Raw genomic sequence first — 18,689 nt, 5'->3', positions numbered from 1 at the left:
GCGTTTGTCATAAACATTGCTCTTGACATACCACACATATTGGGATATACCTTTAATCTCCTTATTCCCTTATACTAGTAGTAGATCCAGAGCATTATATGTGGCAAACTTTGCTCCCATGATGATGTTCACTGCTCCAGCGCTCCCATACTGCAACTCTCCTTCTCTCCAGATGCTGTAATGACAGGATGCAACAGGCGTGATGAGTTCTCAGCATTGTCAAGTGAGACACATCAGTTTCACCAGATCATGCTGAAAATTCCTATCATTCTCTATGGACATTTCTTTTTTTTTTTCCTTTTTAGTGAATTATATGGTTTAAAATAAAAAAAATGCAGTGAAAGGTGGCTCTTTAAGTGTTTTTTTCCATAATTGCATAATCCTATAACCACAAAATAGATTGAAAAGTGCAGTTCAGTGGTCTGACGGCTGGAACACGTACTGATCCCAAGAATCATGCTCAGTTATTTCTATCAACCTGCATGCTCACTACCACTCTATTCATACAGGGGGCTCAGGTCCTCTATTATCATGATCAAAGGGGTCCCTAGCGCTCAGACTCAAAAACTACCTGTAAATAGGTGATAAGTTTGGAAGTGCATTGAGGTGAAGGGTGCATTGCTGGAAAAGGGAAAAAAAAAAAACTCTTTAAATCTTAGTTTGCGAGTGTGAACAAGCTCAGTGTGACCGGAGCGTAAGTGCGAACGAAAGTAAGTGTGTGACTTGTTTTTCACTGAAGAGGTATTTGGGAATCCTGCAGAAAATACCGGTGTGAATTGCGGTGAGTTGCTGCATTGTGACCAGCATTGTGACCTGCTGAGTGCTTTTCTACCTGTTTAGATTTATTGGGCTTTTTAAAACCTATTTTCTCACTACAGTTTTAGTTTCTTAGTTTACTACCTGTGTATTTAAGGGTTAACTACATTGCACTAAAATCCTGAGGTGTAGCTTTACTCACAAGGGGTTAATTAAGGGGAAGGGGTCATAATTAAGGGTTTATAAGGGGCAGCTGGTTGGGCATCCAGTCCTTTGGAAGTGCATTGAGGTGAAGGGTGCATGGCTGGAGTAGGGAAAAAAAAAAAACTCTTTAAATCTCTTTGTTTGCGAGTGTGAACGAGCTGAGTGTGACCGGAGTGTAAGTGCGAACGAAAGTAAGTGTGTGACTTGTTTTTCAGTGAAGAGGTATTTGGGAATCCTGCAGAAAATACCTGCGTGAATTGCGGTGAGTTGCTGCATTGTGACCAGCATTGTGACCTGCTGAGTGCTTTTCTACCTGTTTAGATTTATTGGGCTTTTTAAAACCTATTTTCTCACTACAGTTTTAGTTTCTTAGTTTACTACCTGTGTATTTAAGGGTTAACTACATTGCACTAAAATCCTGAGGTGTAGCTTTACTCACAAGGGGTTAATTAAGGGGAAGGGGTCATAATTAAGGGTTTATAAGGGGCAGCTGGTTGGGCATCCAGTCCTTTGGAAGTGCATTGAGGTGAAGGGTGCATTGCTGGAGTAGGGAAAAAAAAAAAAAAACTCTTTAAATCTCTTAGTTTGCGAGTGTGAACGAGCTGAGTGTGACTGGAGTGTAAGTGCGAACGAAAGTAAGTGTGTGACTTGTTTTTCAGTGACTTGGATTCAGGGAGTTTGGAAGGGAGGACTTTGAACTGAATTGCTGTCTGTATTTCATTAATTCTTTACTTTTCTATTTACTTAACATTCTGTCTATTGCAATCCCCATTAGGAAATGAGCTCCATTATTGACAATGCTATCCAGTGTTCATCTTGCCATATGTATGCATTCCTTGAACAGCCGGTCGGGGTTGCTTACTGCTGCGCGAGATGTGTGCACGTTGTGCGTTTGGAAGCCCAGATACTGGATCTAAATGAGCAGCTGGCAACACTGACATCCATTGACAACATGGAAAGGAGTCTGCTGCTCACTGAGCAGCAGCTCACTGGGGTAGATGTGGGGGAGGGTGGTAGTCGGGAGCTGCAGGACAGTGAGGTCGCTAGTTGGGTGACAGTTAGAAGGGGGGGTAGAGGGAAGAGTGCCAGGGAGGCTAGTCCTGATCTGGCACACCCTAATAAGTTTGCAAAGTTGGCAGATGAGGGGAGTGACGGTACATGAGTAGCACTATTGCAGCAAGGCATGTCCCCTGAAAGCCGGAGGACTTTTTCCCCAGTAAAGAGGGAAATAGGAGAGTAGGGCAGGCCAGGCAGGTGCTGGTAGTGGGGGACTCAATTATTAGTGGAACAGACAGGGCAATCTGTCACAAAGACAGGGATCGTCGAACAGTGTACTGCCTACCTGGCGCTCGAGTTCGGCACATCGCTGATCGGGTTGACAGATTACTGGGAGGGGCTGGTGAGGACCCAGCGGTCATGGTGCACATTGGCACAAATGACAAAGTTAAAGGTAGGTGGAAGGTCCTTAAAGATGATTTCAGGGAATTAGGCTGAAATACTACCGGTACCACGTGCCACGCCAGAGAGGCAACGGGAGATTAGGGAGATAAATAAGTGGCTCAAGAACTGGTGTAGGAAGGAGGGATTTGGGTTCCTGGAGAACTGGGCCAACTTCTCAGTTGCCTACAAACTCTACGCTAGGGACCGGCTGCACCTTAATGGGGAGGGTGTAGCTGTGCTGGGGGAGAAAATGGCTAGAAGGTTGGAGGAGTGTTTAAACTAGGGATTGGGGGGGAGGGTATTCATTTTATAGGTGGGGAAGATAGTGCAGATAGTGACCTGGGCACAAATAAAGAAATTGGGGGTGGGGTTAGAACAGTCAATAAAGTAAGAAGGAATAGAGGTACAGAGAGATACATAAAATGCATGTACACTAATGCCAGAAGCCTCACTAACAAAATGGAGGAATTAGAATTAATTTTGTTGGAAAATAATTATGACATGGTAGGGATATCTGAGACGTGGCTGGACGAGAGCCATGACTGGGCAGTTAATTTACAGGGCTATAGTCTGTTCAGAAATGACCGTACAAACAAGCGAGGGGGGGGGGTGTTTATATGTAAAATCACCCTTAAAACCTGTCTTGCGGGAGGATATAGGTGAATCTAATGAAAATGTAGAGTCCCTGTGGGTGGAGATAATGGGAGGGGGAAAAAATAATAAATTACTGATAGGGGTTTGTTATAAGTCTCCAAAAATAATGGAAGTAGCGGAGAATATCCTCGTAAAGCAAATAGATGAAGCAGCGACTCAAGGAGAAGTCATTATTATGGGAGACTTCAACTACCCTGAAATACATTGGGAGACAGAAACATGTAGTTCAAGCAAAGGTAAAAGGTTTTTGACAACTATGAGAGACAATTACCTTTCACAACTGATTCAGGACCCAACAAGAAGGGGGGCAGTGCTAGACCTAATATTAACCAATAGGCCAGACCGCATATCAAATATACGAGTTGGGGGTCACTTGGGTAATAGTGATCACAAAATAATTCGTTTTCATGTAACCTTTAATAAGATGTGTAGTAGAGGGGTTACAAGGACACTAAACTTCAGGAAGGCAAATTTCCAACGGTTGAGAGATGATCTTAGCGCAATAAACTGGGACGATATCTTGAGACATAAAGCTACACAAAGAAAATGGGAGACATTTATTAACATCCTGAATAGGACCTGTGCACAATACATACCCTTTGTTAAAAAACATGCTAGAAATAGGAGGAAACCACTATGGTTAAATAGAGCTGTAAGGGGTGCAATAAGTGACAAAAAGAAAGCATTTAGAGAACTTAAGCAAGTAGGTAGTGATGAGGCATTAAATAAATATAGAAAATTAAATAAATTATGTAAAAAACAAATCAAGGCAGCAAAGATTGAGGCAGAGAGAATCATTGCCAGAGAAAGTAAAAATAACCCCAAAATATTCTTTAACTACATAAATAGTAAAAAATTAAAAAATGATAGTGTTGGCCCCCTTAAAAATAGTCTGGGTGAAATGGTGGATGAGGATGAGGAAAAAGCCAATATGCTAAATGATTTTTTTTCAACCGTATTTACACAAGAAAATCGCATGACAGAAAACATGATTAGTGATAACAAAAATTCTCCATTAAATGTCACTTGCTTAACCCAGCAGGAAGTACAGCGGCGTCTAAAAATCACTAAAGTTGACAAATCCCCGGGCCCGGATGGGATATACCCGCGAGTACTGCAGGAATTAAGTAACGTCATAGATAGACCATTATTTTTAATCTTTAAAGATTCCATAATAACAGGGTCTGTACCACAGGACTGGCGTATAGCAAATGTGGTGCCAATATTCAAAAAGGGGACAAAAACTGAACTTGGAAATTATAGGCCGGTAAGCTTAACCCCTACTGTGGGTAAAATCCTGGAGTGTTTCCTAAGAGATGCTATACTAGAGTATCTGAAGAAGAATAACCTCATGACCCAATATCAACATGGGTTTACGAGGGACCGTTCCTGTCAAACTAATCTGATCAGTTTTTATGAGGAGGCAAGTTCTGGACTGGACCAAGGAAATGCAGTGGATGTTGTGTATATGGACTTTTCAAAAGCTTTTGATACGGTTCCACACAAAAGGTTGATACATAAAATGAGAACAATGGGGATAGGGGAAAATATATGTATGTGGGTTAAGAATTGGCTCAGTGATAGGAAACAAAGGGTGGTTATTAATGGAACACACTCAGACTGGGTCTCAGTTAACAGTGGGGTACCACAGGGGTCAGTATTGGCCCCCTTCTTTTTAACATATTTATTAATGACCTTGTAGGGGGCATACAGAGTAATATTTCAATATTTGCAGATGACACTAAACTCTGCAGGGTAATCAATACAGAGGAGGACAATTTTATATTACAGGAGGATCTATGTAAACTAGAAGCTTGGGCTAATAAATGGCAAATGAGCTTTAATGGGGATAAATGTAAGGTAATGCACTTGGGCAGAGGAAATACAATGTATAATTATATGCTTAATTGTAAAACACTGGGCAAAACTGTCACTGAAAAAGACCTGGGTGTATTAGTGGACGACAAGCTCACATTTAGTGGCCAGTGTCAGGCAGCTGCTGCAAAGGCAAATAAAATAATGGGATGCATTAAAAGAGGCATAGATGCTCATGAGGAGAACATAATTTTACCTCTATACAAGTCACTAATGCGACCACACTTAGAATACTGTGTACAGTTCTGGTCTCCGGTGTATAAGAAAGACATAGCTGAACTAGAGAGGGTGCAGAGAAGAGTGACCAAGGTTATTAGAGGACTGGGGGGTCTGCAATACCAAGACAGGTTATTACACTTGGGGTTATTTACTGTGGAAAAACAAAGGCTTAGGGGTGATCTTATTACTATGCACAAGTATATGAGAGGACAGTACAAAGACCTTTCTACTGATCTTTTTACTCTGAGGCCTGAGACGGGGACAAGGGGGTATCTTCTACGTCTGGAGGAAAGAAGGTTTAATCATAATCACAGACGGGGATTCTTTACTGTAAGAGCAGTGAGACTATGGAACTCTCTGCCGCATGATGTTGTAATGAGTGATTCACTACTAAAATTTAAGAAGGGCATGGATGCCTTTCTTGAAAAGTATAATATTACAGGTTATAAATACTAGATTCCTTGATAGGGCGTTGATCCAGGTAACTAGTCTGATTGTCGTATGGAGTCAGGAAGGAATTTTTTTCCCCAATGTGGAGCTTAGTGTTTGCCACATGTTTTTTTTTTGCCTTCCTCTGGATCAACATGTTAGGCTATGGGTTGAACTAGATGGACTTAGTCTTCCTTCAACCTTAAAAACTATGTTACTATGTAAGTTGAGTCACTGGAAAACCCTTTAAGTGACACGTAAATTTATATAGCATCACAAAAAGCAGTTAGTATTTGACGTAGAAATTACAACTCACCTGAAACACCACAACTTTTCCATCATCCGATTGCAGGTAGAAAGTCCAGGTAGATGAAATGAAGCTCTGAGCTGAACTCACAATGTCGCTGCAGAAGTCAGAGATCAGGTCAAATATAGAAAAGGAAGTGGGAAGTCTGAGATTCAGCATCTACATTTTAGGGATAAATAAAACATTAAGAAAATAGACAAGACATCAAAATGTCATTGACACAGTATAAGGGTGAAGCTAGATGGAGCAGAAGGGGGGCCTGAAAGCATCGTTGGATAGCAGCCTGACAGCACCCATGTCTAGCCAAAAACAGATAGATTGTTAAAAGGACAAAAGGACTTTTTATACAGGTGCATCTCACAAAATTAGAATACCATCAAAAAGTTAATTTATTTCAGTTTTTTAATACAAAAAGTGAAACTCATATATTATATAGAGTCAACAGAGTGATCTAGTTCAAGTGTTTATTTCTGCTAATAGATTTCCTAAAGGAGAAAAAATGTGACGCTATCTAAGCATAGTAAGATTTGATCAATTAAAAGTGTGAGTATCTATAGGAAATTGCTCACCTGATGCGGTTGTGCAAGCAGAGGCACAACTCCCACTTGTAGTATGGATGAATTTGCAAAAGACTGCGGCCGACCTGGTGAGGTGGGATTGAATCCTGAGACAGGAGTATCCCACAGCGAGGATGCCAAAAGGGAGAACCAGGTGATGCCGCTGTCTTAGCCACCAAGTGAGATCAAGGTGCAGGAACTTCAGGTTGCTCGTAAGTAAAAGAAATTTTTTTATTATTCACAATAATATAAAACAATAAAACCTAAATACACAACGCGTTTCGGCTGTTTGCAGCCTTCTTCAGGTGTACACCTCTTTTACTTACGAACCTGAAGTTCCTGCACCTTGATCTCACTTGGTGGCAAAGACAGCGCCATCACCTGGTTCTTCCTTTTGGTATTTCTGCTAATGTTGATGATTATGGCTTACAGCCAATGAAAACATAAAAGTTATTATCTCAGTAAATTAAAATAATTAACAAAAAACACCTGCAAAGGCTTCCTAAGCGTTTAAAAAGGTCCCTTCGTCTGTTTCAGTAGGCTCCACAATCATGGTGAAGACTGCTGACTTGACAGATGTCCAGAAGGCAGTCATTGACACACTCCACAAGGTCACAGAGTTCCAATTTTCATTTGGAAATCAAGGCCTCAGAGTCTGCAGGAAGACTGGAGAGGCACACAATCCAAGCTGCTTGAGGTCTAGTGTGTAGTTTCCACAATCAGTGATGGTTTGGGGAGCCATGTCATCCGCTGGTGCAGGTCCACTGTGTTTTATCAAGACCAAAGTCAGTGAAGCCGTCTACCAGGAAATTTTAGAGCACTTCATGCTTCCCTCTGCTGACAATCTTTTTGGAGATGGAAATTTCATTCTCCAGCAGGACTTGGCCCCTGTCCACACTGCCAAAAGTACCAATACCTGGTTTAAAAACAACAGTATCACTGTGCTTGATTGGCCAGCAAACTCGCCTGACCTTAACTCCATGGAGAATCTATGGGGTTGTGTCAAGAGGAAGATGAGAGACACCAGACCCAACAATGCAGACGAGCTCAAGGCCGCTATCAAAACTACCTGGACTTCCATAACACCTCAGCAGTGCCACAGGCTGATCGCCTCCATGACACGCCGTATTGATGTAAAAGGAGCCCCGACCAAGTATTGAGTGGATTTACTGAACATACATTTCAGTAGGCCAAAATTTCGGATTTTAAAAACATTTTTCAAGCTGTTGTTATAAAGTATTCTAATTTACTGAGATAATGACTTTTGTGATTTCATTGGCTGTAAGCCATAATCATCAACATTAACAGAAATAAACACTTGAAATAGATCACTGTTTGTAATGACTCTATATAATATAGGAGTTTCACTTTTTGTATTGAAGAACTGAAATAAATTAACTTTTTGATGATATTTTAATTTTGTGAGATGTACCTTTATGCGAACCACGTGGAATAAAACTGTTTGTCTGTCCCCATAGGATTGAAATCTAGAAGGGATTTAACTGAGCTCCGTGAAGTCCAAAGTGCTATTAAGCAGTTAACTCAAGTCAGCAGACCCACAGGTTAGGACACGTCTTCCAATGCAAGAATGGATTCTGTTTCACGGATGTACAGTTCAGACCAAAAGTTTGGACACACCTTCTCATTTAAAGATTTTTTTGTATTTTCATGACTTTGAAAATTGTACATTCACACTGAAGGCATCAAAACTATGAATTAACACATGTGGAATTATATACTTAACAAAAAAGTGTGAAACAACTGAAAATATGTCTTATATTCTAGGTTCTTCAAAGTAGCCACCTTTTGCTTTGATGACTGCTTTGCACACTCTTGGCATTCTCTTGATGAGCTTCAAGAGGTAGTCACCGGAAATGGTTTTCACTTCACAGGTGTGCTGTCACGGGTGTGTCGCCACGAAGATCGTCACGATTACACAGCCTGACTTCTCGCAGCTGACTTTTTGGTGCTTTGTGTTTTCGGCAGTGAGGGAGTTAATTCTCTCTCTCTCTGTGCTAGACGAGGTCCAGCCTCGCCCAGCTGCAATCAATGCTGCTGTAGTGAGTCTCCTTCAAATGCCTGCTGGTCTGTTTGGGAAGTGTCGGTGAAAGCATTTCATACAGACTTACAGAGCGGATCGTGGTATTTGGAGTTTCTGAGATAAGTGTATTTGGAGTGTATTTTCCCTTCCTCGCTTTATCATTTATCTCCTTTCCCGTTCGTGTTCCCTCTGTTGTAGTTGTGTAGTTTTTGTATGCAAGGTGGTTTTGGTTTTTCCCTTGTACTGTCTCGTTCGTCTAAGTACTGTGTGTGGGCATATTATTACTTGTCCTCTTTTGTTGTGATCGGGGTCCTTCTCAGGACTAGATTACTTAGGTGCAGGGATCCTCAGGAGGTAGGGGTTACGCTGGCGGCCTGGACCTCTGTACCTTTAACAGTACCTCCAGGTTGAGGGATTAGTCAGGGCCCCAGCTTAGGGTCAGCTTTGGCCCCCTACCTCCAGTATACAGAGACAGCGTGACATGTGCCCTGTCAGGTTTAATAAGTGGGATTTCTTGCCTTATAAATGGGGTTGGGACCATCAGTTGTGTTGTGCAGAAGTCTGGTGGATACACAGCTGATAGTCCTGCTGAATAGACTGTTAGCTGCTTTTTTCTTGCCATAATTCAAATTCTAAGTAAAGAAAAATGAGTGGCCATCATTACTCTAAGAAATGAAAGTCAGTCAGCCTGAAAAATTGGGCAAACTTTGAAAGTGTCCCCAAGTGCAATTGCAAAAACCATCAAGCGCTACAAAGAAACTGGCTCACATGAGGACCGCACAAGGAAAGGAAGACCAAGAGTCACCACTGCTTCTGAGGATAAGTTTATCCGAGTCACCAGCCTCAGAAATCGCTGGTTAACAGCAGCTCAGATTAGAGACCAGGTCAATGCCACACAGAGTTCTAGCAGCAGACACATCTCTACAACAACTGTTAAGAGGAGACTTTGTGCAGCAGGCCTTCATGGTAAAATAGCTGCTAGGAGACCACTGCTAAGGACAAGCAACAAGCAGAAGAGACTTGTTTGGGCTAAAGAACACAAGGAATGGACATTAGACCAGTGGAAATCTGAGCTTTGGTCTGATGAGTCCAAATTTGAGATCTTAGGTTCCAACCACCGTGTCTTTGTGCGACGCAGAAAAGGTGAACGGATGGACTCTACATGCCTGGTTCCCACCGTGAAGCATGGAGGAGGAGGTGTGATGGTGTGCGGGTGCTTTGCTGGTGACACTGTTGGGGATTTATTCAAAATTGAAGGCATACTGAACCAGCATGGCTACCACAGCATCTTGCAGCAGCATGCTATTCCATCCGGTTTGCATTTAGTTGGACCATCATTTATTTTTCAACAGGACAATGACCCCAAACACACCACCAGGCTGTGTAAGGGCTATTTGACCAAGAAGGAGAGTGATGGGGTGCTACGCCAGATTACCTGGCCTCCACAGTCACCAGACCTGAACCCAATCGAGATGGTTTGGGGTGAGCTGGACCGCAAAGTGAAGGCAAAAGGGCCAACAAGTGCTAAGCGTCTCTGGGAACTCCTTCAAGATTGTTGGAAGACCATTTCCGGTGACTACCTCTTGAAGCTCATCAAGAGAATGCCAAGAGTGTGCAAAGCAGTCATCAAAGCGAAAGGTGGCTACTTTGAAGAACCTAGAATATAAGACATGTTTTCAGTTGTTTCACACTTTTTTGTTAAGTATATAATTCCACATGTGTTAATTCATAGTTTTGATGCCTTTAATGTGAATGTACAATTTTCAAAGTCATGAAAATACAGACAAATCTTTAAATGAGAAGGTGTGTCCAAACTTTTGGTCTGTACTGTATGAAACAAGCATTAAGCTGGATTCAGATTCAGTGTTTTAGTGTTTGGGGGCTTTTTTGTGGCGTTTTCATGATGTGACCAGATAATTCTTTAACGTCTATAGTAAAATATTGACTACAAGCACAACATTTGCACTATTAGACTTCAAATAATGGCATAAAACATACATACAAAATGTATATCTGCGTCCTGCAGTCGCTGAGCGCTGATTAGTTATGCACATCGCTGATCAGCGTCTGTGCTCGCCTTTAGGCAGGCCTTTTTTTCCCTGCTCATTACTTCTCCCCTCTCCCTTTGCACCACCTCCGTGTGTGCATCTTGGAACTGTTGAGCTCTGATCAGCCGCACTCTTCACTGATCAGCATCCGGTTGTTTTTTTTAAAAAGTGTAAAAAAAGAATGAAATAAAAATAATAATTTTGATTACTTGATAGGACTAGAATAGGGACAGTGTAATCCACAATAAAAACAAACATACTGTAGTAACCAGCTTATACTATAGTATTTTTTACTACAATATAATCACAATTTGCGTCAGATAGTTGCCGAAGTCTGTTTACTATCTGCAGGTTCAAAATTTTAGTGGAAAATTATTGTACTAATTATACTAGTTTTTTTCTACTAGTATATTGAATCGGAAGTAGCATCAGATGGTTGTGGGCGCTCAGTAATTGTTTTTACTGTTGTCCGTTGAAAAAGTTTTTCTTATTTTACCAAATTTTTATATTCTTTTTCTTTTTATTTCTAGATTCTATTGTAAATTTAATAAATTAATAAAAAGTTTACACTAAACACAAAAACACACAAATAAAATTTGGTTATCAAACACACACACACACGTGAAAAACACAACAGACACACACCACGCACATGAAAAATAAAATGTCTCGCTCTTCCCAAAGACTGTATTAAGTCGAGGAGGCATACGCCTTCCTGGCCTCTGACACTGATAATGAAGGAGAGGATGCCACCTTCCTCTATTTTGCTGCCTCCTTTTCTTCCTCCTGTGATAACAAACCTCCATGTAGACACCCCAGGAAAAACAAATGAGCCAACACCCACCAATTTGTAATCCCTATGGACCGCACCCCCAAAAACTATGAGCCTCAGATTCCTGATTTTGTGGTACAATCAGGAATCAAGTTTGATACCACTGGACTCACATAAACCGACTTTTTCAATGTCTTTTTCTCTGAGAATTTGGTAAATCTCATGGAGACCCACACAAATTTATACACTCAACAATTTCTTGCCCAAAACCCCACGTCATCAATTGCTAACTGTACCCCCATAGACAAAGTTAAAATGATTAAGTTTTGGGGCCTTGTGTTTCACATGGGGATAGTGAGAAAGCCAAAAGTTCAACAATATTGGACTGTTGAAGTTTTATATGACACGCCAGTATTCTGCATGGTTATGTCCCAGACATGCTTTGAGGCTATTTCTTTTTGAAACATCATTTTTTTTTGCTTGGAAGTAAGAAGGGATAAAAGTTTATCAGCAATTTCTAATTTTTCCCAAAAAAATATACAAAACAAAAAAAAATTGTAATTTTCAAAAGGGGTAATAAGAGAAAATGAATAGTAAAATTAGTTATGATTTTCTCCTGAATATGCCAATACCCCATAAGTGATCGAAAACTCCTTTTTAGGCACAGTGTAAAGCTCAGGAGGATAGGATCACCATATTGGAGTTCAGATTTTGCTGTCATGATTTGCGGGTGCCATATGACATTGGCAGAGCCCATGAGGTCCCAAAAAAGCAGAACCCCTCCATTTTACAAACTACACCTCTCAATTAATTCATCTAGGGGTGCAGTGATCATACTGACACCACAGGTGTGTCACAGAATATTATACCATTGGGTGGTGAAGAAAAAAATAATTACTTTTTACCACACAAAAAAATAGTTTTAGCCCCAGATTTTACATTTTCACAAGGGGAAATTGGTAAAAATGGAACCAAAATTTGTCACACAATTTCTGCAGAACGTGGCCATACCCAATATGTGGTTGTACAGTACAGCATAGTCACACAGGCTTAGGCAGGAAGGAGCGCTATTTGACTCTTAGAAAACAAATTTTCATAGAATAGTTTGCGGACTCCATAAACAGAGCCCCTAAATGCTAGCAGAGCAGAATTCCCCCTTTTTGGAAACTGCATCCCCTTTGAAATTTATTTACAGGTGTACTGACAATTTTGACTCTAAGGGTGTTTTCCAGAAAGAAGCAGTAATGGATGTTGCTTCATGAAAATTGCAAATCTGTGGTTGTAGTGCCCAGTACTTTGTAGTGTTCATACATTATGGGAAAGGAACAGTTGATCCACTTTTTGATCTACGATTCAAGATGATGTAATTAAAATCAGAAAGTCTTTATTTCCATGATTAAAACTTCAAAAGATCCAAACAAAAAATACAAAAAACCCTGTGATAAGGGGATGGTAGGGGGAACATGGGGCAAAAAAGAATGAATAAACCAGAGGCGATTCAAATGCAAGATGATTCTATGGGTCGGTGCGATTACAGTGATACCAAGTTTACATGGGTTTTTTATGTTTTTATACAAAAAAAAGTTATTGCATCGCCATTTTTTGAGAACTATAATTTTTCTATATTTCTGCCAACAAAGTCATGTGAGGGATTGTTTTTTGCTGGATGAAATGACGTTTTTATTGGTACGATTTTCGGGCACATAATTCAGATTTTTGGGAGGCAGAACCAACAGAAACCAGCAATTCTGGCATTGTTTTTTGAGTTTTTTTTTAATGCTGTTTATCATGTGGTAAAAATGAAAACACAGCTTTAATCTTTGGGTTAGTACAATTACAGCGATACCACATTTATATAATTTTTGTTATGTTTTGCAGTTTTTTACACAAGAAAAACTATTTTATAGAAAAAACAATTGTTTTTGCATCAATATATTCTGAGAGGTATAACTTTTTATTTCTCCACTAATGGAGCTGTATAGTGGCAATACCATTGTTATTTACATTTGTCTTTTTGATCGCGTTTTATTCCACTTTCAGTGGTTCAGTGGTATGATAAAAAAAAGCACAGTTTTTTGCCACTTTTTTTTTTCTTTTACAGTGTTCACTAAAGGGGTTAACTAGTGGGACAATTTTATAGATCGGGTCATTCCGGACGCAGCAATACAATGTGTACTTTTTTAGTTTATTTTTGTATTTACAGAAATATACGTATTTATGGCTTAACCCCTTAATGACTAGGCCAAATTTTACAATTCTGACTAGTGTCACTTTATGAGCTTAAACGGATCGTACTGATTCTGAGACTGTTTTTTCATGACATATTTTACTTCATGATTGTGGTAATATTTCTTCGATATCACTTGCGTTTATTTGTGAAAAAACAGAAGTTTGGCAAAAATTTTGAAAATTTTGAAACTTTCAAACTTTGAATTCTTATGCCCTTAAATCAGAGTCACACAAAATAGCTATTAAATATTTCCCACATGTCTACTTTACATTAGCACAATTTAAAAAAAAAAAATTGTTAGGAAGTTATCAGGTTTAAAAGTTGACTTTGATTTTCCCACCAAAATTTACAAAACCATTTTTTTAGGAACCACATCACATTTGAAGTCATTTTGAGGAGTCTTTATGAGAGAAAATACCCAAAAGTGAAACCATTCTAAAAACTGCAACCCTCAAGGTGCTCAAAACCACATTCAAGAAGTTTATTAACCCTTCACGTACTTCACAGGAACTGAAGCAACATGGAAGTAAAAAATAAACATTTAACTTTTTCACAAAAATTTTACTTCAGACCCAAAATTTTTTTGTTTTTGCAAGGGTAACAAGAGAAAATGGACCAAAAAATTTGTTGTGCAATTTCTCTTGAGCATACCGATACCTCATATGTGGGGGAAAACCACTGTTTGGGCGCACGGCAGGGGTCAGAAAGGAAGGAGCAACATTTGACTTTTTGAACGCAAAATTGGCTGGAATCAAGAGCGGACGCCATGTCGGGTATGGAGAGCCCTTGATGTGCCTAAACAGTGGAAACCCCCAACAAGTGATCCTATTTTGTAAACTACACCTCTCAAGGATTTTATCCAGGGGTATAGTGAGCATTTTGAACCCACAGTTACGACACAGAATTTGATAACATTAAGTCGTCATATTGAAAAAGTTCATTTTTTTCACAAAAATCTTGCTTTAGCCCCAAATTTCTCACTTTCGCAAGAGGTAACACCAGAAAGTGGACCCAACAGTTTGATACCCACATTCTTATGAGCACAGCAATACCCCAAATGCAGTCAAAAAGTTCTGTTTGGTCAAATGACAGGGCTCGGAGCAGAAGGAGCAATATTTGAATTTTGGAACACAAATTTGGCTGAAAGAGACGGCGGGCACCATGTCCCATTTGCAAGGGCCCTAATGTATCTAATCAGCAGAAACCACCCACAACTGACCCCATTTTGGAAACTACACCCCTAAAGGATTTTATGCAGGGGTATAATGAGGATTTTTAACCCAAAGGTACTACACATTTGCTAACATTAGGTTGTCATATTGAATATGTTGTCATTAGTGTTGAGCGCAAGTGCTCGCTGCTTGAGTTTGTATCGGGTGCTTGAGTATGCACAGAGTATCGCGGGTGCTGGAGTGACATGCTCTCATCTCTGCTCTGCATGTTTCGCGGCTTTAAGATAGCCAAAAAAAACATATGTGGATTGCCCGTATATGGCAGGCAATCCCTGCATGTTTTTTTTGTGCATATCGATGCATATCCGAGCATCAGATGCAACCTTGAGTAGCGAGCACTTGCGCTCAACACTAGTCACCTGTCACGCCAGGTGTGAGTGCAACACAGAGGGGAAAGGGAAAGGGAGCCCAGACACTAGGGAAAGGACGAAGAGGTGACCTCCTAATCTGGACTAGTGTCACCCTATCTCTCCCTAACGTTCCTATACAGCCTCCGCAGCTGTTGAAGATCAAGTGCCTCGCCCTACTATCCCTGGTGAAAGGCTAAAGCTGGGGGTGGAAGGAGATGAGCACTAGTCAACCTCTGCTAGCACTCTAAAGACAAAAGGGGAAGACAACACAGGGGAATTACAACTTAGCTTTAGAAGAACTCCAACAGGGCACACGGCCTCAAAACTACAGAGAGGACGTGATGCTGCTTCAGCCAAGTTCCAAGTAGAAATGAGTATAACCGACGACGCCCACCTAGACACATCAGGTATATATACACCCAGACTAAAGGGAGGTAGTCGCTGGGTCCTAAAGACAGCCTCCTATCTAGGCAGCTGTCTACATTGCCAAACGTGGATATCTACTGCAAACCACTGCAGGGCGACTGTCTGTCACCTCTGACACACCCGTGACATGACCATATCGTCATCCTTTTTTTTTACTTTTGAAAAAAAAAATTATCCTAACTCCAACCCCAAGCCTAACACAACCCTAACTCTAACACAACCCTAACACAATCCTAACACAATCCTAACCCTACCCTAACACTACCCTAACCCTAAACCTAACCCTAACTGTAATACAACCCATTACTCTACCCTTACACAACCCTAACCCTACCCCAACCCTACTGCAAAAAATGAAAGAAAAATTGTTTTTAGAATTATTATATGACTAAGGGTATGACGAAGGGGAATTTTATTAACTAATTATTGACTTTTGATCACTGTGATATCACAGTGGTCAAAAGGAACCAATAGAAAAATTGATCTGCTGTTGCCTGGTGCCAACCGCTAGATCTCGGTGGGCACACTGGGACTTCAACTTTTGTTTCTCTGATAGCTGGTTTTATGAGAACTTGGATCCAGTTGGATGAACACATAAATGGGCTGCGCTGTTGAAGTAAATTAATTCTTCAAAGATGATGAAGAAAAGGCTTTTTATTCACATCGCGTTTCAACGCCTTACCAGCGTCTTTTTTAAGTGAAAAAAACAAAAACCACATTTGGTTTTTGCACTTGAAAAGGACGCCGGTACGGCGTTGAAACGCGTTGTGGATAAAAAGCCTTTTCATCATCATCATCATCTCTGAAGAATTAATTTAATCAAGCAGCGCAGCCCATTTATGTGTTCATCCAACTGAATCCAATATCCACCAGCCACGGGGCAGCAGCAGCTGTTTTTCTTCATGCCTACATAGGAGTTGTGCATGGGTATCACTCTATTGTGCGCTCTGTTTGACACATTTAGATTTACATATAATGTATGAGAACTCTCAGTTTTACACTGTCAGAATGCCTGTCAGACCTTGCTTCTGGCTTAGTAACATAGTAACATAGTTTGTAAAGCCGAATAAAGACTTGCGTCCATCAAGTTCGATTTGTTAGTTCTGTAATTGCTAAAGTGGATCCAGAGGAGGGCAAAAACCCCAAATGATTTGGCCAATCTTCACCTGTGGAAAAATTCCCTCCCGACTCTGAAACCAGCAGTCAGAATAAATCCCTGTATCAACCTACTATTTTATTCTATTTTTAAGTATATGCTGAAATCTGCCTGGTATCTAGAAATGCATCCATTCCCCGCTTGAACTGGTGTAGTGAATCTGACATTACCGTCTCCTCACTCAGTGAATTCCATATTCTCACTGCTCTTACCGTAAAGAACCCCTTCCTATGCTGGTGCTGAAACCTTTTCTCTTCCAGTCTTAGTGAATGCCCTCTTGTTACCGTAATATCCCTCCTTTTGAACAAATCCCGGGCAAGATCTCTATACTGTCCCCTAACATATTTGTACATATTTATTATGTCCCCCCTCAACCTTCTCTTTTCCAGGCTGAATAGTCCTAGTTTTGCCAACCTCTCTGGGTATTGCAGTCCCTCCATTCCCTTTATTAATTTTGTTGCCCTCCTTTGTACCTTTTCAAGCTCGTTTATATCCTTTCTATATATTGGGGCCCATAACTGAGCACAGTATTCCAAGTGTGGTCTGACCAGTGCTTTGTACAGTGGAAGAACAATGTTCTCATCCTTTGCAGCTATACCTCTTCTGATACATCCCATTACCCTGTTTGCCCTTACAGCAGCGGCCTGACTTTGGGCACTCCAATTTAGTTTGCTATCAATCAAGATGCCCAAGTCCTTCTCCATCTCTGAATTCCCCAATGATTTCCCATTCAGTGAGTACTGGTGACTTCCATTTTTCCTTCCCATATATATGACCTTACATTTCTCCTCGTTAAACCTCATTTGCCATTTAATGCTCCACCTACCCAGCTTATCCAAATCCCTCTGTAGGTCTGCACTGTCCTCTTTTGTATTAATTGTTTTACATAACTTTGTGTCATCTGCAAATATTGATATTTTACTATTTATCCCGTTGACTATGTCGTTAATAAAGATATTAAATAACATTGGGCCTAGTACAGACCCCTGTGGTACCCCACTAGTGACGCTTACCCAATCTGAGTATATTCCATTTATAACCACCCTCTGCCTTCTATCCTTTAGCCAGTTAGCTACCCACTTGCAGACATTTTCCCCCAGCCCCATCATTCTCATTTTGTATACCAACCTATTATGTGGCACGCTATCGAACGCTTTTGAGAAGTCGAGATACACGACATCCACTGGTTCCCCCTGATCTACTCGAGAGCTAACCTCCTCGTAGAAGTCAATCAGGTTTGTTTGGCAGGAGCGATTCCTCATGAATCCATGTTGGTTCGGGATTAAAAGATTATTAGCATCAAGATGCTCCGTAATTGCCTCTTTAATGAAGCTTTCAAAAATTTTGCCCACAACGGACGACAGACTCACCGGCCGATAGTTTCCGGCGTCACTTTTCGCTCCCTTTTTGAATATCGGCACTACATTCGCCTGTCGCCAATCAAGTGGCACAGACCCAGTCTCAACAGAGTCCTTAAATATAAGATATAACGGTCTGTCTATCACATTACTTAGTTCCCTTAGTACCCGTGGGTGTATGCCATCAGGTCCCGGTGATTTGTTTATTTTAATGTTACTGAGGCGTTTCTGTACCCCAGCTTGGGTTAGATTTGTCATACTTAGTGGAGGATTAAGCTTGTCACTTCTCATTTCTCCTGTTAGTTCTATTTCCTTTGTGAAAGTTGTTGAAAAAAAATTATTTAATAGATTAGCTTTATCCTCATCTTTCTCTATGATTTTGCCTTCCTCACTTTTTATCGGTCCAATATTATCCGATTTAATCCTTTTACTATTTATATACGTAAAGAACAGTTTGGGATTTGATCTACTTTCCCTAGCAATACGTCTCTCTGTTTCCTCCTTCGCTATTTTTATTTGTTTTTTACAGGTTCTCGTTTTTTCCTTGTAACACATTAGTGCCTCCTTGCTGTTTTCCTGTTTTAATCTCTTGAATGCCTCTTTTTTGCTATTTAACGCCCCTTTTACGTTCTTGT

The 18,689-nt window shown here is 40.6% G+C and overlaps 1 protein-coding gene across 1 annotated transcript in view; it reads right to left on the bottom strand.

Moving 5' to 3' along the window:
* The window catches only part of LOC141273299 (transmembrane protein 59-like), a 324,881-nt gene that overhangs the window by 194,872 nt on the left and 111,320 nt on the right, over positions 1-18,689 (bottom strand). The window contains exon 4 of the mRNA XM_073684938.1: positions 5,894-6,043. Within this exon, the coding sequence (XP_073541039.1) occupies positions 5,894-6,043 (150 nt within the window). The remainder of the gene's footprint in view (positions 1-5,893; positions 6,044-18,689) is intronic.

The sequence above is a fragment of the Phyllobates terribilis genome, unplaced genomic scaffold (genome assembly GCF_046119375.1).
Source record: "Phyllobates terribilis strain yellow unplaced genomic scaffold, ASM4611937v1 Scaffold_1__5_contigs__length_1240528914, whole genome shotgun sequence".
In the NCBI taxonomy this organism is placed as follows: Eukaryota; Metazoa; Chordata; class Amphibia; order Anura; family Dendrobatidae; genus Phyllobates; species Phyllobates terribilis.
Note: the sequence above shows the minus strand (reverse complement) of the source record. Positions and strands in the feature narration are given on the sequence as shown.